This window comes from Penaeus chinensis, chromosome 18 (assembly GCF_019202785.1).
Source record: "Penaeus chinensis breed Huanghai No. 1 chromosome 18, ASM1920278v2, whole genome shotgun sequence".
In the NCBI taxonomy this organism is placed as follows: Eukaryota; Metazoa; Arthropoda; class Malacostraca; order Decapoda; family Penaeidae; genus Penaeus; species Penaeus chinensis.
The window spans coordinates 16090191-16107690 of record NC_061836.1 but is presented as its reverse complement, the minus strand read 5'-3'; the positions used below and the strand labels follow the sequence as shown (position 1 = coordinate 16107690).

Genomic DNA, 17500 nt, shown 5'->3' with positions numbered 1-17500 from the left:
TCAAAGTTCCGTTGAGCAGTTATCTTACTTGCTGATCACTTGTTTCCCAATATGGCTTTCCATTTTAAGAAAATACTTTGTCAAGAACTCTACATGGACAATATGCTTAAATATCTCAAATCCTGTAAACAGGAAGGAAGTTTTGATAACTGCAAAAAACTCCTCTTATGCATTACCAATTCCCCGAACCATTCGTTTGGCTTGTCTAAAAGCTCCCCATTAACAATAAGCATTGTTTTCATGTTAAAATTTAAACAATTAAGTATAATTGATATTGAATAGCTGCTACTTCAGTACAATCAAGCACCAATCTTCAACCACTAGTACATATGAAGATATTTTCACGTAAGTGATCAGCACTTAAACATTCACTTCCGAAGTTTACTCATAATGATTGTGGTGGAACTGGTTTGTTTTACAATTATTGGGGTGCCTACTTTTTGAAAATGTGGGGGAACAGTTATCATTTGCAGTGCCGTAGAGGTACTCTGATTTCCATGTTTGACTGGGTGCTGTATTCCATACATGTTAATGCCTTCCCGCATCAACAGGTGTGTGCGCGGAGCTACTGAATTTTTAGACATTACATACAAATTTCCCATGGTCAACGTTGCTCTTTTTGAGAGCAAGATCATAAATATAAAACTAATTTGGCAATTAATGGCTGTCTCTTGTCATTACTTTCAGTATTTGTCTTCATGGACTTTGACTTTGCTGCTTTTAAGTCATTTTCTAGAATATTCAAAACTTCCATCGTTAACACTTTGAATGTCATTTTAATTATCTATCAAGACATTTTAAAAATTAGCAAGCCAGGTTTGTCAATGCAGGGAGTCCCTTTTTAGATAAATAACAGATATGGCAATATTCTTTATTCATAACTTCACAAAGTGAATTTCAAGTAATGAATAAAATAAGTTCTGCATATGTGCTATTCAAATTACAAATTTTGTGCTGTTGACTAACTACAACTGATGATAAAATATGAAAACTGCCTAATTCATTAAAAGACATGTACAGTTGAAATGAATCAAAGTAATACTAATGAACTGAAACAAGTTTGCAAGGTATACACTTCTCACACAGATGCAATTACAGGGTGTCGTGTAGACCCAAAGGCTAGCCCAATTTTGTTTTCTACCTTTTTCTTCACACATAATACTACAATACTCAAGTTTTTGATTCCTGAACAACATTAATGCACAATATGCAAACATACAAAATTAGGTTGTTAAAAAAGGATCTTCAGCAATAAAATCAGGGTACATGAAATTTTGAAAGGAAGAGTCCACAATTTTCTACTACATTCTTGCTCTCTGCTTTTAGGGTTCTCCACTTATACCAAAGGCCAAAATGCCTAACACTCACAGCAACTATATTCCATATTACTGCACCAAACCTGTTGAAAGCTTAATAATAAAAAGGTAATAGATAATTAGACAAATATTGTGACTTGGTGCTTTATTGACCGTGTATCACAGCATCATGACCTGCAAATACAGAAATGAATTTAAGTTTACATTACCTCCAAGTTTTTTCCCTTCCCAATGTGATAAACAATGAAAGGGTCCTGATGTGGTGTTTACAAGTTTTATTAATAAATACACAAGAGGTTCCATACATCATAGACAAAGATTTCCGTCGGCGCCTTTTCTGGATATAATATCCGTGCCATATACCTAATACTATTTTTCTCTGACAAATAAAAGAGATGCAGGATACAGTGACAATATTGCTGAAAAAATTAATTTTATCTTCTGACTTATTATAGGTGTAATTAAAATGATAACTGTGTTCAATTCCCATGCTTAAAGCAAACACAAGACGAAGGAATATGTAAAAGGCTGGTATCATCATGGATGACATGAAAACAGAGAGAGATATAGAGCATCGAAAGAAGAGAAGAGGATGAGGAGGAAGAAAAGGAGGAAGACAGAAGAGAGGAAAGAGGAAGGTTGGCCGAGGGGTGGACAGGCTGCCGCCGCTTCCTAGGAGCGGTTCTGATGCCTAAACCCTCTAGTTTATCTAAATTCACAATTATGTATGAAAGTTTTCCACAAATTAAAAATAAAAGGGCTCAAGCCCCTTTTACTCTTATAACTAAAACTAGCTACTTCTGGAAACCATGGAAAATACCTGAATATTCACAATATACAGGCAATATAATATGTCCACCTGGAACCACAAGCTCTAGTGGTAGGCTGATATGAGGATCCCAGGAGACACTGTTCAGACAGGGCTCGGACACTGTACAAGACTCAGATCAGATGCGTCCAAGCTCTCAAGTAGATCACGATGCCAGCTCTCAATGGGGGTAGGCAGCGTGCACAAATGGCGTCAAAACACAGCGCAGGTTGGAGCAACAATAACTGAGGCCTTATTGTTGCTAGTCTCTCACCTAGTTTAAATCAAATCCGCAACATTCATGGGCATCTCTTCAATAGAGGTTCGGTAGTGTTCTTCAATGTCCTGGAGAATTCTAGCGTCGTCAGCAGTCACAAAATTAATGGCTACACCCTTTCGGCCGAATCGTCCACCACGACCAATCCTGAAGGGAAAGTTACAAGTTAAATCTTAGAATTGGGAAACAAGAGCTCAATCCATTATTTGAAAAAAGACATTAGGGATATTTCTTGATGCACTCCAAGTAAATCATACAGTTATATATAGATCTATCAACTTACAATAATTTTGATTATATTCTTAATAACACAATCTCATGCTTAATAAAATTTACTGTACAAGAATACCAGTTCCACAAAAAAAATGACCGATTAGTGTGAAAGTAAATCATACTGAAGAAACTGCTAAAGATAATTGCAAGAAATGTTTAAGCTTTGAAATGGAAGTTCTGAAAATACTCTCAGCCCTAGTTTACATACAAATTGTTTTGGTAGAACCAACTATAAATGAAGTTATCATGCATCTAAAATGCACTTAAAGTGAAAATATATACATGAATGAAAGACCTTTAATAGCTTGAATATCAACTTGGAAAGATGCATTTTTGAGAAGAAAATCCATGCAAATAAACACGACAAAGTCGCTCAGCCTACCTGTACTCACATTTAGACATTTCTTCAAATTTGAGGAAAATTATAAAGCAAAAGTACTACCATTTGACATGCTGGGCATTATCCATCCTATGATCAACACTTTACAGTGCATAAAAGAAGGTAAACCCTAGCCTTTTTACAGATTTCTGTACTGTTGACTCAACTAGTTAACCGCTTGTTGTTAAATCTGATTATGTGGGAAATGTTCATATTCTTGCAAACTAAATTCAGCTAACTGAACAATTTCACACCTCTGAACAAATTATCAGATACTTTTAAGTTGAAAAAAGGGCAAGACATCTTCCAAGGAGCCAATCCAAGTGGGTGTCTATAATGCAATTTAGGCAGGCAATTTTACCTAATATCCTAAAGGGTTTTATATAACCTTAAAAAAGCATTCAACTGACAGATAAACTTCCTTGAATAATTACATGCAGTTCCAAATGATACTAAAGAGATGTTAGTATCAAAGACAAGCTTTGAACATTTACAATAAGAAAATGTATAGATCAGTGTTGATATAATTTTCCTAAAAGTTTACCCATGCCAAGCAAGGTTAGTGTTTATTTACAACCATTCTCTGTAGATAATGAAACCTTAACTGTGGTGTGGAAAGTTCCTAGCCTTAACCCCTTCACGACGGGTCACGTCTCTAGACGTCATAACAAGCTAGAAATGTGGTGTGGGGCTGTACGCCGCGGCAGAGCACCGAAGCGCTCCGAGGCGGTGATTCGGCTTGATGTACCGAACTCACACGCTCTAAGTCGGCACGTTGCCATTGATCACCAGAGCGTAGAGTTTTTTTTTTTTTTCCCCTTCTTTTCCAGTTTTCTTCACCCATCACCAAGGGGTTAAGGAGGATACTTATGTTAAGTAGGGGGTGTGCACATTTAACAGTAAGTAAAAACATCGAGGGCAAGGCCAAAAAGTCGAGCAATTCTACACTGACAAAATAAAATATATGAAAGTAATAGAAAATGCCAGCCTCCTAACCAGCAGAACACCTGATTATGTCACAAAAAATACCACAGTAGAAAATTTGTTGTAAAAAGCTCACCTTTGAAGCCATGCTCAGTAGATGCAATATTTAAATTCCTATATATTCTTATGATTAAAACCAACCGAAACCGAAGTTCATAGCCACAGTTATGGTATTTCTAATGGACCCCCCCCCCCCAGGTCTAACTCATGTTCATGTGCCTAATTTGTGTAACTTAAGTATTAATCAAGAGTATGAATTATTACAATTAATTTCAAGGGCCAAGTGTAGTTCCATCTACAAAACAAATTTCTAATGCTTCCTTTCTGATTATGGGGATCTACATCCATTTCATGCAAAATTTGGTAAGGGAACCAAAAGCAATAGCTATAAAATAAAAGTTTTTTTATCTTCCCTGGATTTTCTTATTATTAAAATTGGTATTTTCTAAAAATGCACAATGTTACTAACATATGAACTGGCTTTAGTTTTAGGTTTTAGTCTTTTAATTGTACATGTGGAGAGTGGCCATAAAGGTTAAGGAAAAATGTATACTAATATTTCCTGAAGTACAAAATGCAGCACCTTACCAAGATTTTCCAGCTAAATGCAATGTCCTGTCCTTCAATGTCCATATTTATTCTCTGATCTGCATTGTTTCCCATCCACATTTTCTTCAATTGTAAATCCCAGAATCTTTGGCCCAAGAGGAGACTTCCATTGTACTTACCTATGAATGTAGTTTTCCCTGTTTGTAGGAAGGTCATAGTTAATGACAAGGGACACCTGCTGCACATCGATACCACGGGCCAATAGATCAGTTGTGATCAGGACACGGGATGATCCAGAGCGGAACTCGCGCATGATGACATCACGTTCCTTCTGGTCCATGTCACCGTGCTGAAGTTGTGCAAAAGTAAACAAGTTGAATTACAGCTTATTTAGATTATAAGATGATAATGTGTCAATACCCAATTCCAATACTAATATCCAACTCTGTATGGGATATATAAAACTAATTGCAAACCGAGACACTACAACTTGAACACTAAAATGTTGTCCTGCTTACCATAGCAGACACTGTGAAGTCACGCTGGTGCATTTTGTCGGTAAGCCAATCTACCTTCCTTCGGGTGTTACAGAAGATTACAGCTTGGGTGATGGTGAGGGTTTCGTACAGATCACACAGGGTCTCCAACTTCCAGTCTTCCTTCTCAACATTCACATAGAACTGCTTGATACCTGGAAAAATATAACAATTTACCCATGGTCACACAAATAAATAATTGTTCATTGAGTTTTTTTTTTTTTTTTTTAATCTAAATCATTAACAAAAATACTGAAATATATAATCTTTGAGATACAAGTTCATATAATTCACCCAATGACATTCTAATAATTTATTATAATCTTCATTCCTACCAATTTTTCCTTTTTGCTTTGTTAGGTTATCAACCTTCATGTATTTCTAACAATTTAACCCTTTTCGTGAGTATCCATACTTTCTACATTAGAAGATAACCAATTCTACCTCACTTTCAACAAATTATCTTATTTAATTAACAAAATCTAAAGCACCCAGAAATTTTAAACATTTAACCAGTTTCATAGTCAGTCCCTCAACTTTAATCAAATTTCCACTTCTCTTCTCATAAGCTTACTTCTGAAGGAAAGCATTTTCCAATTTCTAAACGAAATGCTCAAAAGGATTTGGCAAACAGCATCTGTAAGAATAACAAAACTTGAGCACCTAGTACCTTCAAGGGTCAGTTCCTCCTTCTTTACCAAGATGGTGATTGGGTTTCGCATGAACTTGGTGGTTACATCCATGACATCAGCAGGCATGGTAGCAGAGAGCAAAACAACCTGCACATCATTAGGGAGGAACCGGAAGACATCGTAGATCTGGTCCTTGAAACCACGCGACAACATCTCATCAGCCTCATCAAGAACGAACATCTTGATGTTCTTGGGATCTAGAATGATACAATGAGAACCTAAGTTGATAGGTACGAAGACAGTATAACAGCAAAAAACAACAACTTCCATAATCTTTAGCCCACTGCAATCTGGAAAATGTGATGTTCATTTTAGTATGGTTTTGAGAAATTTATCTAGACAGAGTAGGCTCCACTGGTGCTAAGCCATCAAACTATATAGGAGTCTCCATGTCATGTATTTACATCCCATCCATAGCAGAATCAGATTAGGGATCATGCTGCAATTATTAAGTACACTTTTAACTTGGACCTTTAAGCTTTTAAAAGCAGGCGAGTATTTTGTTTGCCCATTATTGTGAGAATGAAAGTCAGAACTACTAAATAAATCTGCTATTGTCTTGGCAACATTCCTCAAACATTAAAATCTCTAACATTCTATCCCTACACTATCATTAAAATATAAGAAAACACATTTTTATAAATGTACAACTCATTACTCATTTTGCCTTTCTATTGTGAGTGTGTGCACGAGTGTGTGTGTTTGTTTTTATATATTTCATGCCTGGGGTGTCATTTTTAGCTTTGCTCCTCCACTGACTCAAGACACACAATTTTAAATATCAGCACGGATGAAATTTTCTGCTAGGGAAAAATCAAGACCAAATTAAGCCATGATAGAGCCTGAAAATTCATGTTTAATTGCAGCCAGGGGGAAAGGCAGCTTAAGTAATTTAGGGGTTAATGTTTTACATGTTGTCTATGATAATTTCATCAAAGCAATGTGCTAGATAAATTTAAAGCAGACTTTCTTCTAGCATCAATGCATGCTATGACCAGAATACAGGATCCAGATCACTCTCAATTAGATGCTGTAAAGAAATTTAAAATGCATGTAAACTATAATTAATTTTCTTATGATACTTGATATATATTTAATTTTTGGGGGGTAGTTAGAAATATAGTAATTCTAAGAGGATTTCAAAAGTTTAATATTACTACCCTTCCTTAACCCAATGGCGACGGGTCACGGCTATCGCCGTCATAACAATACGCACGATGTGAGGCGTGCGGCTGTCCGTAGCGGCGCCGCGCCAAAACGCCCCGAGGCAATGATTCGGCTTGATGTACCGATATCACGCGCTCAGAGTAGGCGCGCTGCCGCCGTTCGCCAGAGCGTAGAGTTTTTTTTAATTTTCTATACCCGGCGCCATTGGGTTAACACAAAAGGCAATAAAACAACTTACTTAAGACTCGGCGATTGATCATGTCGTACACTCGGCCAGGAGTACCCACAATGATCTGGACACCCATCTCAAGGCGACGCATGTCCTCACGGAGATTTGTGCCACCAATACAGGCATGGCAAGATACATTCATGTAGTCGCCAAGAGCAAGCACCACCTTCTGAATCTGTAGGTACACAACTCATTATTAGAGTACTAATGATAATATATAGCAACTAAAAGGTTTTCAGACATGGAAGACTATATACTTATATAATATCAGGCAAGTGTTCGTATACCACAAAGACCAGGTCCTTGCTTACCTGCTGGGCCAATTCTCGGGTAGGGGCCAGGATGAGGGCCTGGGTTTCCTGGGATTTGGAGTCAATCCTCTGAAGGATTGCAATGGAGAAAGTAGCAGTTTTGCCAGTACCAGACTGAGCCTGGGCAATGGCATCGTGGCCCTTGATACAAGGCATAATGGCACGTTGCTGGATGGCTGAAGGTTTCTCAAAACCATAAGCATAGATACCTCTAAGTAAGGATTCATTGAGGTTCATGTCATCAAAGCTTGTGGCAACCTGGAGGGGTTGGGGGAATAAACAAAAACAGTTAATAAATCTGTTATCTTCTGATACAAGTAAGTTTTATTTGCCGATTGAATTTTCTCTTCAGAAAATCCGTGTACTACTACACTACAACAAAATCTTGAAATATCCCAATTACCTCTGTCCATGTGGACTCGATGACTCCATCAACATCCATACCGGCTGGGCCATCATAATCCTTATTATCATTGTTGCCGCCACCACTGCCTCCACCAGTTCCCCACTCTTCATCCCTGGAAATAATGATCAATTAAGTGTCAAACATCAACAGAATAGAATCTCCTGATAGTTTTTTCAACCAATTTGGGAAGATAACTGCAAATCTTGGGTAACAACACTTTGAAAATGGATCTCTCCCTCTCCTCAATTCTTTAATATGGCTAACAAGATAAATCGATTTGACTGATTCCCCTTACATTAAGTTCTGTTGCAAGTTAGCCTCCTAAGATAGCTCCAATTGGAAATATTAATTAAAATCAGATCAGTGTAAATAAATATTGAGACTTAAAAAACAAAAAATTGACATGAATACAGAATAGGAAAACAATGCAGAAGGGACAAGGGAATACTTTTGTATTGAAGCCATAAAATATTGTAAAAAAGAACAATAATTGAACTCATAGTAAAACATCACAAAGTGCAGAACTGATCCACATCACATACCACAAAAAAATAAGCACAAATTTTCAAAACTATCCAGGTACAAGAAAATCTTTGGCAGCGCAGTTATATCTATACATTTTTCCCCCCTTCTTTTACATATATATGAAGATTGTAAACAATAACACATCTAGACCTACATGCAAGAGTTAATCTATACTATGACTTAGCCCAAATAATTTTGATGCCAAAGAATTTATGATCATGCTCTAGAATTTCTGAATCTTTATCTGGTAAAGCAACTTAAGCACGAGTTATTAAATATTATAGAGTTTGAATTGCAATACTGTTTTGTATATCATACATATACATACATACAAATATATATGTACGTATATATATATATATATATATATATATATATATATATATATATATATATATATATATATATATATATATATGTGTGTGTGTGTGTGTGTGTACATGTGTGTGTGTGTGTGTGTACATGTGTGTGTGTGAGTGTGTGTACATGTGTGTGTGTGAGTGTGTGTACATGTGTGTGTGTGAGTGTGTGTACATGTGTGTGTGTGAGTGTGTACATGTGTGTGTGTGTGTGTGTACATGTGTGTGTGTGTGTGTGTGTACATGTGTGTGTGTGAGTGTGTGTACATGTGTGTGTGTGAGTGTGTGTACATGTGTGTGTGTGTGTGTGTACATGTGTGTGTGAGTGTGTGTACATGTGTGTGTGAGTGTGTGTACATGTGTATGTGTGTGTGTGTGTGTATGTGTGTGTATGTGTGTGTATACATGTGTATGTGTGTGTGTATGTGTGTGTATACATATGTATGTGTGTGTATACATATGTATGTGTGTGTATACATATGTATGTGTGTGTATACATATGTATGTGTGTGTATACATATGTATGTGTGTGTATACATATGTATGTGTGTGTATACATATGTATGTGTGTATACATATGTATGTGTGTGTATACATATGTATGTGTGTGTATACATATGTATGTGTGTGTATACATATGTATGTGTGTATACATATGTATGTGTGTGTATACATATGTATGTGTGTGTATACATATGTATGTGTGTGTATACATATGTATGTGTGTGTATACATATGTATGTGTGTGTATACATATGTATGTGTGTGTATACATATGTATGTGTGTGTATACATATGTATGTGTGTATACATATGTATGTGTGTATACATATGTATGTGTGTATACATATGTATGTGTGTATACATATGTATGTGTGTATACATATGTATGTGTGTATACATATGTATGTGTGTATACATATGTATGTGTGTATACACATGTATGTGTGTATACATATGTATGTGTGTATACATATGTATGTGTGTATACATATGTATGTGTGTGTATACATATGTATGTGTGTGTATACATATGTATGTGTGTGTATACATATGTATGTGTGTATACATATGTATGTGTGTATACATATGTATGTGTGTATATATATGTATGTGTGTATATATACATGTGTGTGTATATATGTATACATTTGTGTCTAAATAGATACTTTCAAGTTTATCCTTTGTATAAAAAAGAACTACTCAAAAGCCATTAAAAAAATGGTTAGTTTAGAACAAAATTAATAATTACCTTGAGTCCCCATCCCTGTAGAAAGGGGGAAAACAATATGTCAGATAATGAAAAAAAAATCCTTAAATGTAACAATTAAAAACTTAATCTTAAAGAATATTTTTCAAGGAGGGTTTGGTTTTCACCAGAATTTTTCAATATTGAAGCAAAAATATATATCAACCAGGACAAAAACAAAAAAAAAAGTACATCAAAAGTATGAGCATGTAGACAAATATGTTCAGCATTATATAAAACATCAAACAAGGTTCATTGATATATATATATATATATATATATATATATATATATATCAATGATAGTGGATGAAAGACTATCTCTCTTAGAGATAAATGTTCTTAGTTTAATAGAAAATTACTAAAACAATGCTTAAAAAAAGTGAGAAAGGATCAAAATGGAATTATACACACACCTACAACAGACTGGCATTGAAGCAACTAAAGTATATAATAGATTTGAGTTCAAAAATAAATTAAAAGTTTGCTAGATATAAATCTCCCTAATAAATAATAATGGATTAAAACTCTCAGTGAGATCAGTTTTAAAGTAATACACATTACAGATATAGAATGCAACTAATTCTGTTGTGACCTTGAGTGCTTGTAGTCCTTACTCCTTGCTCAAGTATGAATCCAATCTATTTTTAGACACTCAAGTATGCAAAATATTATCAGAATGAAGTCATTGCATTCTTTAGGCATCCTTTCAATCCTAGCTTCTCATATTATAAGCAATTGTCAAGAAAAATCTTCAGCAATGACCCATTCTATTAATTTGTTAAATATTACTTCATTAGATATTTCATATATATCTCTAAAATGGGGGGGGGGGGAGGATTTCTAAAGCACATTGGACAGAGCCTGAGCTGCTTTCATGAACACAAATCCAACAATACATTTATATATCATTAATAAAAGCATAAATTGAAAGGTTAAGAAATATGCAATGTTATTGGGTCTATTGTACCTGACATAGCTGTCCAGTGTTAAAATGCTTTTGTTACATGGACACCCATCATAACTTAGATCAGTCAATAACACTGACAAGTCTCTCTCAATTAAGTTTTAGTATAATTTATTTTTTCCAGTGTTAAACTGAAATGGTCTGGTTAACTATTGTATTTAGGCTTCTTAGTAAAACAAATTTAACTTCAAGACTGCCATAACTAAAGCATCACTGCACTATCATTTTAATATGGTGTCTATAAAATTCCACTTCATGCACAAAAATTGAAAAAAATGTTAGTTATTACTATGTTCATTCCCACCACACACAAATTAACAAACAATATGGAACATCCTCAAAAAAGAAAGTGTATCTGGACTCACACTGGTGTATGTTTTGTGCAAGCTGTGGCTAAACGAGACCTGTGCTCAATAGTCACCAAGAATCACAGGTCAAAGGCCATGAAGCAAAAAAAAAACAAAAAAACTCCTAATTCCTTTTTGTGTTTCTATGAATTTAAGCACATTATATTTAAGCAATATTAACTCTTCCTCTAAAAAGGAATAAACAAAACCAAGGTCATTGGTACATCTCTAATAGACTTTCACTGCCAACAATTTTCCAAGAATCTGGGAAAATCCCGAGATTCATGACTTCTAGCAAAGATTTAATGAAAATGCTTTTATGATATCCATAGCACCTCAGGAAAGGATTTTTCTTCTTATGATTATGTGATTTTCTCTCTTTTAATGAACAAACCCCCTAAAACAAACTTACTGATACACCAGCAATGCCTCAAGTGATCACTAAAGCCTAGAGTCATTCAGTGCTCTGGCAAAGGCTAACAAATCTCCATTTATATATTTTTTAAAGACAGGAGCTTGTAAGCCTCACATAAGGCTAATGTACTCTATCTTGCCAGAATATACAAGACTGAGGTTAGTTGGTCTTTGCCAGATCTCTAAAGGTGTACAGGCCAGAGCAATTACTTGATTAATTGTTGGTGAATTAATGATTTTTATCAAATTAAATATTAAGTACATTAAACACAATTTAATACTCTGAATAGCAATTACTCAAGTAACATCACCAAATCAAGAATTGATACTTTAACCAACAACTATTAGAAACCAAGTCCTTAAATATTTTTTTCAAAACTAACACTGCAAGAAAATCAATGTTACTAATGGCAAGGTATTAATCATGCAAGAAAAAAAAAAAGTTACTATATACTATTTCAGTAGAAAATTATTATATTAGTATATCACTACATCTCCATGTAAAACAAATGCAAGAAATCAAATATGTATTCTAGTATTTATTCTAGGATTGTATCAAGAAAAAATCAAGCCAGACGATATCTACTTAATATACACTTTAATGTATGGGCCCTCTTTACCTGATTTCTTCATCCCTGTAGGGAAGAAAAAATGTTTTAGAAAATTCTCCTTAAAAAGGCACTTCTCAGCGTACCATTTATAAATACAAAAATAAAATCAAAAAGGTCTAAAAGTAACTATACATAAAGAAACAAGTTATAATAATTTTGATCTCGTGACTGCAACCATTGGTCACCTTCCAGCATGCAAGGACAGTACATTGTTATAGGATAAAATATAAAAAACTACATTTACATTCTTAAAAATACATCTAAATGGTACAGGTCACATATACAGCTGTCATACATATATAAAAAAAAAAAAAAAAAAAAAAAAAAAAAAAAAAAAATATCTAGGAGTCCCACAAGAGAGCATGTCTTTCTTTTTACCAACTTGGCAATATAATGGATAAGTGTACACAAGCTACAATCCTTTTCCATTACAGATACAATCTGGGACTTGCATTACAAGTTAGGAGCCAAGTCTGAATATAAAATATCTATTCCACTACAGATCAAGATGTTCAAAATCTGTTGTTACGGTCTCGTATCCTACCACCAATAATCAATAGTCTACACTACACAATGAAGCTGGTTATGACATTGAATAAGACAATAAAAAGACGAAGTCTACCATGCAAGTCCCATGGGCTTTAACACCCTACATTTGCATTTACTGCCAGAGGTTGATCTACAAACCCTCATTTTTTGCTAAAAACTAAATATTAGGCCTAAATTTCCGAATAGATTACCAAACAGCAATGAAGGCCATCTGTTCCAACCTTTTAATAATCAAACAACTAGTACCCTTACTTCAACCAGTTACAATTATATTACGTACTTTATCATCATCAATAGTAAGATGAATTTAATTAATAAAAGTCAAGAAAATTCCTATAATAGGGTAAATACAAGCTTAAGTAAGCTGAGTAATTGACTAAAAGAAACCCCAAGTGGACAGTAAGCGCATTTCTTTCACTCCTTGTATCAACCAGTAATGATTTCCATAGATGAAGGCACCTTTCTTTGTTTTCTTTTCTTTCTTTTTTTATCCATTTCCCAAAATTAAAAACTTGCTAATACTAGATTTCTGTGAGATTTTATGCAAAAGATCTAAACGTCAAAAATATTAATGATTTATTTATGTTTACGAATGAAGCACATTCTAATAATAGTCAAGACGCCAAACTGGCTACCCTATTATGACTGTTGAGGGGAAGTCATGAAAATAATGAAATGAGAACCAAACAAAAAAATTGAAATTAAGGTTGTGGTCTAAAAGGAAACAAAATAGCATTACCTATAAAAAGTAAAGTAGTAAGAGTAAGTCCACAATTGCTTACAAAAGTAAAATGATATACAGGCCAAGTGATTGCATCACCTTTACACTTCAGCGGTCAACAAATTTTCGTGTATATTCTGTTCAGATTACGCTTGTAGACCTTCCTTGCACTAACATCAAAAAAAGCTAGTCCAAGCTCCACCTTTCCAGAAAATACATAGTGAATGCTGTTAGTCACTACCAGGCCTCAAAGTGTGGAGACAATAGCAAAGCTTGATATAATACAAGATTCTGGAAATGAACATTTTGAACTAAATTTTTAAATTGGTTACCGAGAGCAACGCATAGACCAAGGGAAATGGACACTGCCATCTTTTCGAGCCTAAGAAATAGTCACCATCAGTACAGCTGATGCGACCGCATATTTACTGCAAAATAATGAAACTTCTGCATATCACTGTTCAGAGACTGCTCAGAGACTAAGTCCACAAAAACCCTCACACAGCCAGAGTTCTTAATGTCTTTTCTATTATTCCTTATTACCTCAGCTCATCTATACACTCCACACTAAAGGTATGGGTCACAAAAATTTTCTATAACAAAAACTGTCATTGGCACAAAGTGCTAATAAAGGAAGGGTAAATGGGAGGCTTGCCTCCCTTTCTAGAGAATAAATGGAAGCTAGAAAGGCAAGATTTGGATTTAGGGGTTTGCTAGACAACCTAGTTTTGGGACTGTCTCTGGAGGGGGCATCTCGTTAAATACAGCTTCAAATATCTTTCCACGTGACAGACTGAGATGGCCGATATCAAGGAATTTACATCAATCGTACAAATAGTTATATATTTCAGGAAACGATATGGTTATAGTTGAATGGGTCAGAGTGGAAGAGAGTTAACAGCACTTAGTGATACATGGGTAACTTCTGCCACATCATTGAGAAAGTCTTTTTCAATGTACATTTAATGTCACCTATGTGCTACAGTGATAAGATACAACAGGCACAACTTTTTGCCTACCCAAATATTAGGTACATTCTCAATTTTGGTAATAAAAGACAAGGAGATAGAAAAAAAAAAAGGAGGAAAAGTGAAAATAAGGCAATTCTTTACAACACTGATGCACTCCCTGGAGACTCAGTATCCAGCTCCTAATAATAATTTGAGTTGCCATGCCTGGGCATGCAGTCAGGGAAGGTTGATGGGGGATTCACCTCGATATGCACAGCCAGATAGAGCCAAAACTCATAAGTACCGAGTGGACCTTGACTATGAGCAGTGCTTTCCACAATCTTTTATTTGTGGGATCACAATTTGAGTCTGCAGATTATTTCTCATATTAACAACTTTTGTCCTCAATAGGAATATCAACTTTAATTTGCCCAAGTTTAGTGCATCCAAGTCATACAGATTAACCAAAAATACCAACTTATGAAAACACTCAAAGCCCTACAACAAGCCATTCCCTCGGCCTTGCCAGCTGTTTACAAATACTGCAACCAATGAGTTAAGAGCATCTGGTCTGACTCATGTTTCTTGACAGGGAAAATTTGGCAGTCTGAATTTCAAAGAACTTTTAACAGTTAAAAGGTCCATTTACTTGCAATTCATAATTCACTTATCAATTTTTTATGTCTCAATTTTCAAAAGTTCCACTAACTTATGGATGCAACTTAAATACTAAAATAGTAGCAAAGCTACACAGTTCAGAGACTTCAAGGAAAAGCAAACTTGCCAGTCCAGCAAGTAGCAGGCTTGCTCATCTGTAGTTTTGACTCTTCAACATAAAAATGAATGAAGTTTTCATAGGATTCAAGGGAAATACAAAAGCAGACAGTGTAAAGTTACAAGTTGTTTGGTAGTTTTGGATGAGATAAATCAGCAACTAAGGAATTGAAAATGGACTCGATCTCATCTCATAGGGGGTGGGGGGGTATCGGCTTCATAATAAATAAAAACCGAGAATCTTTCTGGTACAGAGGCATTAAGCTTGGGCAAACTGAAGACAAGATTCTTGCATAGGACAAAAGTTATCATCAGTACAGGATATAATCTGCAGGCACAACCCACAAAGCCACAAATTAAAGAAAGATTATAAAAAGTGACGCTCAGAGCCAAAGTCCACTGTCCTCTGGAGTTTCAGCTCCAACTCATGGTACATACCAAGGTGAAGAGAAGGTTTGCCAGCTCCACATCAACCCTCCCCTCAGGCATTCGCCCAGTCACGGCAATTTAGATTGAATAAAGTAGGTGATGTGGAATTGGGGACATACTTGCTGATGAGTACATTCAATACTCTGAAGAATTAACAAAAACGTGTGGAATAATAACAGCAGGGCTATAAACACTTAGTGAAATCAACAAACTTCTGCTCATGCGACAAAGTTCATCAATGTCGTGAGCTCAATGCTTTGCTTCAACATATGCAAGCAATAGATGTTCTGAAATGTTATTGAGTTTCCCTTAGGATTGGTAAGGAAAAAAGAAAGGAAGATGAAGAAACAATGCCTATTCTATCTTCTTGAAAGTGTGGATGGTTGGTTTGCCTCTGCCCCCATGCAATGCATGGAGACTGACGATAATTCCTTTAATCCTATTCAGGATATTTACCTTAGACTACAGAGAAAATCCACTAAAATGGTCATTGCTCAACATGTTGCAACTGATTACCAAATGATGCAATGCATCCCTGGCTTCATAGTTTTCCTACTTTTTTTTCAAGACTCCAATTAAATACAATCAGCATCATAAACTGCATGAAATAGTTATTCTTTCATTCTCTAAAAATGCCAGCGCAAAATCAATGAATATGTGCATCAAAACCCCTGAACCTTCACCGGAGATAGTCGAATAGCCAACCATCGCCGAATTCAAACCAACCCCACTGTTCGGCCATCAGAATCCAGAACTTTAAGTGAACCCAACCTCGCGCGCTCGCTTAAAAATCCCAGCATGACCACTAGAACGGAATTTCCCAACGACCTTCGGGAAGTTCCAAACAGAAAAAAAAAAGGGGGGGGGCAAAAAAAACTAATATTAAACCTTACGAGAAAAAAATAAAATACTCGACCCACGAAGCACACCTACAAATCTCTCTTGAGGGGGGGGGGAAGGAAACCGACCATCCCTTGACTATTGCATCACAGGTGGCCCATCCTCCCCCCCCCCCCCATTGAGAAAAATTTCCCACCAGCTTCACTCAATGGCCGATTCCCACTCCTCCCGACACGTGGACGATATCATGAGAAAATTGACAGATTCTGATGTGCCAGACTAAGCTGCTTTTTTTTTCGTTTTCATGCGGTAAAAATGCTTTCGTAATTTCATATCAAACTCTGGATTTATACTGGAGGAGGTTTTAATTCAAAGATCAAACTCGCTTCACGAAATCGTGTGAGTTTCGGCGTAAAATGCACTTCGAAAGCACCGATATCGCGGAAGAATCGGAATGGAAAGAAAATGTATTAATAAAAATACAATGTCCAATACACGCTTCTGTCACTCGGGGGTATTTAATACTTTTTTTACCCAATTAAATAATCCTTCCTAAGAAAAAAACCAAGCCCTGCAAGAAACGAACTAAATACCCGCACTAAATCCACCTTCAGGGTTTCTAGACCTTTAAAACCCGGCCTCAAATTAAAATAAATAAGAAGTCCAGCTGATCGGCCTATTTCCCCGGCCGCCATTACACGACCCGAACCCTCAGTCTCCACTTTTAAATCTCCTTTTACGTCTAAATCTCCCCTTGGAGGCTCTTTTTATCTCCCTAGCAATAATGATTCACATCTCTTCTCTCATCTCCACTCACGAAAAGGCCCCGAAAGGCAAGA

The 17500-nt window shown here is 35.8% G+C and overlaps 1 protein-coding gene across 4 annotated transcripts in view; it reads right to left on the bottom strand.

Moving 5' to 3' along the window:
• Positions 1-857: 857 nt before the first annotated feature.
• Positions 858-17500, bottom strand: part of LOC125034853 (eukaryotic initiation factor 4A-I-like) — a 16800-nt gene continuing 157 nt past the window's right edge. The window contains exons 2-11 of one of the 4 annotated variants that reach the window (XM_047626884.1): positions 12408-12422; positions 10064-10078; positions 7925-8039; positions 7522-7779; positions 7220-7385; positions 5793-6011; positions 5105-5277; positions 4766-4935; positions 2399-2548; positions 858-1490 (exon numbers count right to left, since the gene is read on the bottom strand). In XM_047626884.1, the coding sequence (XP_047482840.1) occupies positions 2404-2548; positions 4766-4935; positions 5105-5277; positions 5793-6011; positions 7220-7385; positions 7522-7779; positions 7925-8039; positions 10064-10078; positions 12408-12422 (1276 nt within the window). In that variant the 3' untranslated portion in view covers positions 858-1490; positions 2399-2403. Of the gene's footprint in view, positions 2549-4765; positions 4936-5104; positions 5278-5792; positions 6012-7219; positions 7386-7521; positions 7780-7924; positions 8040-10063; positions 10079-12407; positions 12423-17500 lie in introns of all 4 variants that reach the window. The other 3 variants (XM_047626883.1, XM_047626885.1, XM_047626886.1) reach the window with 3 other exon arrangements.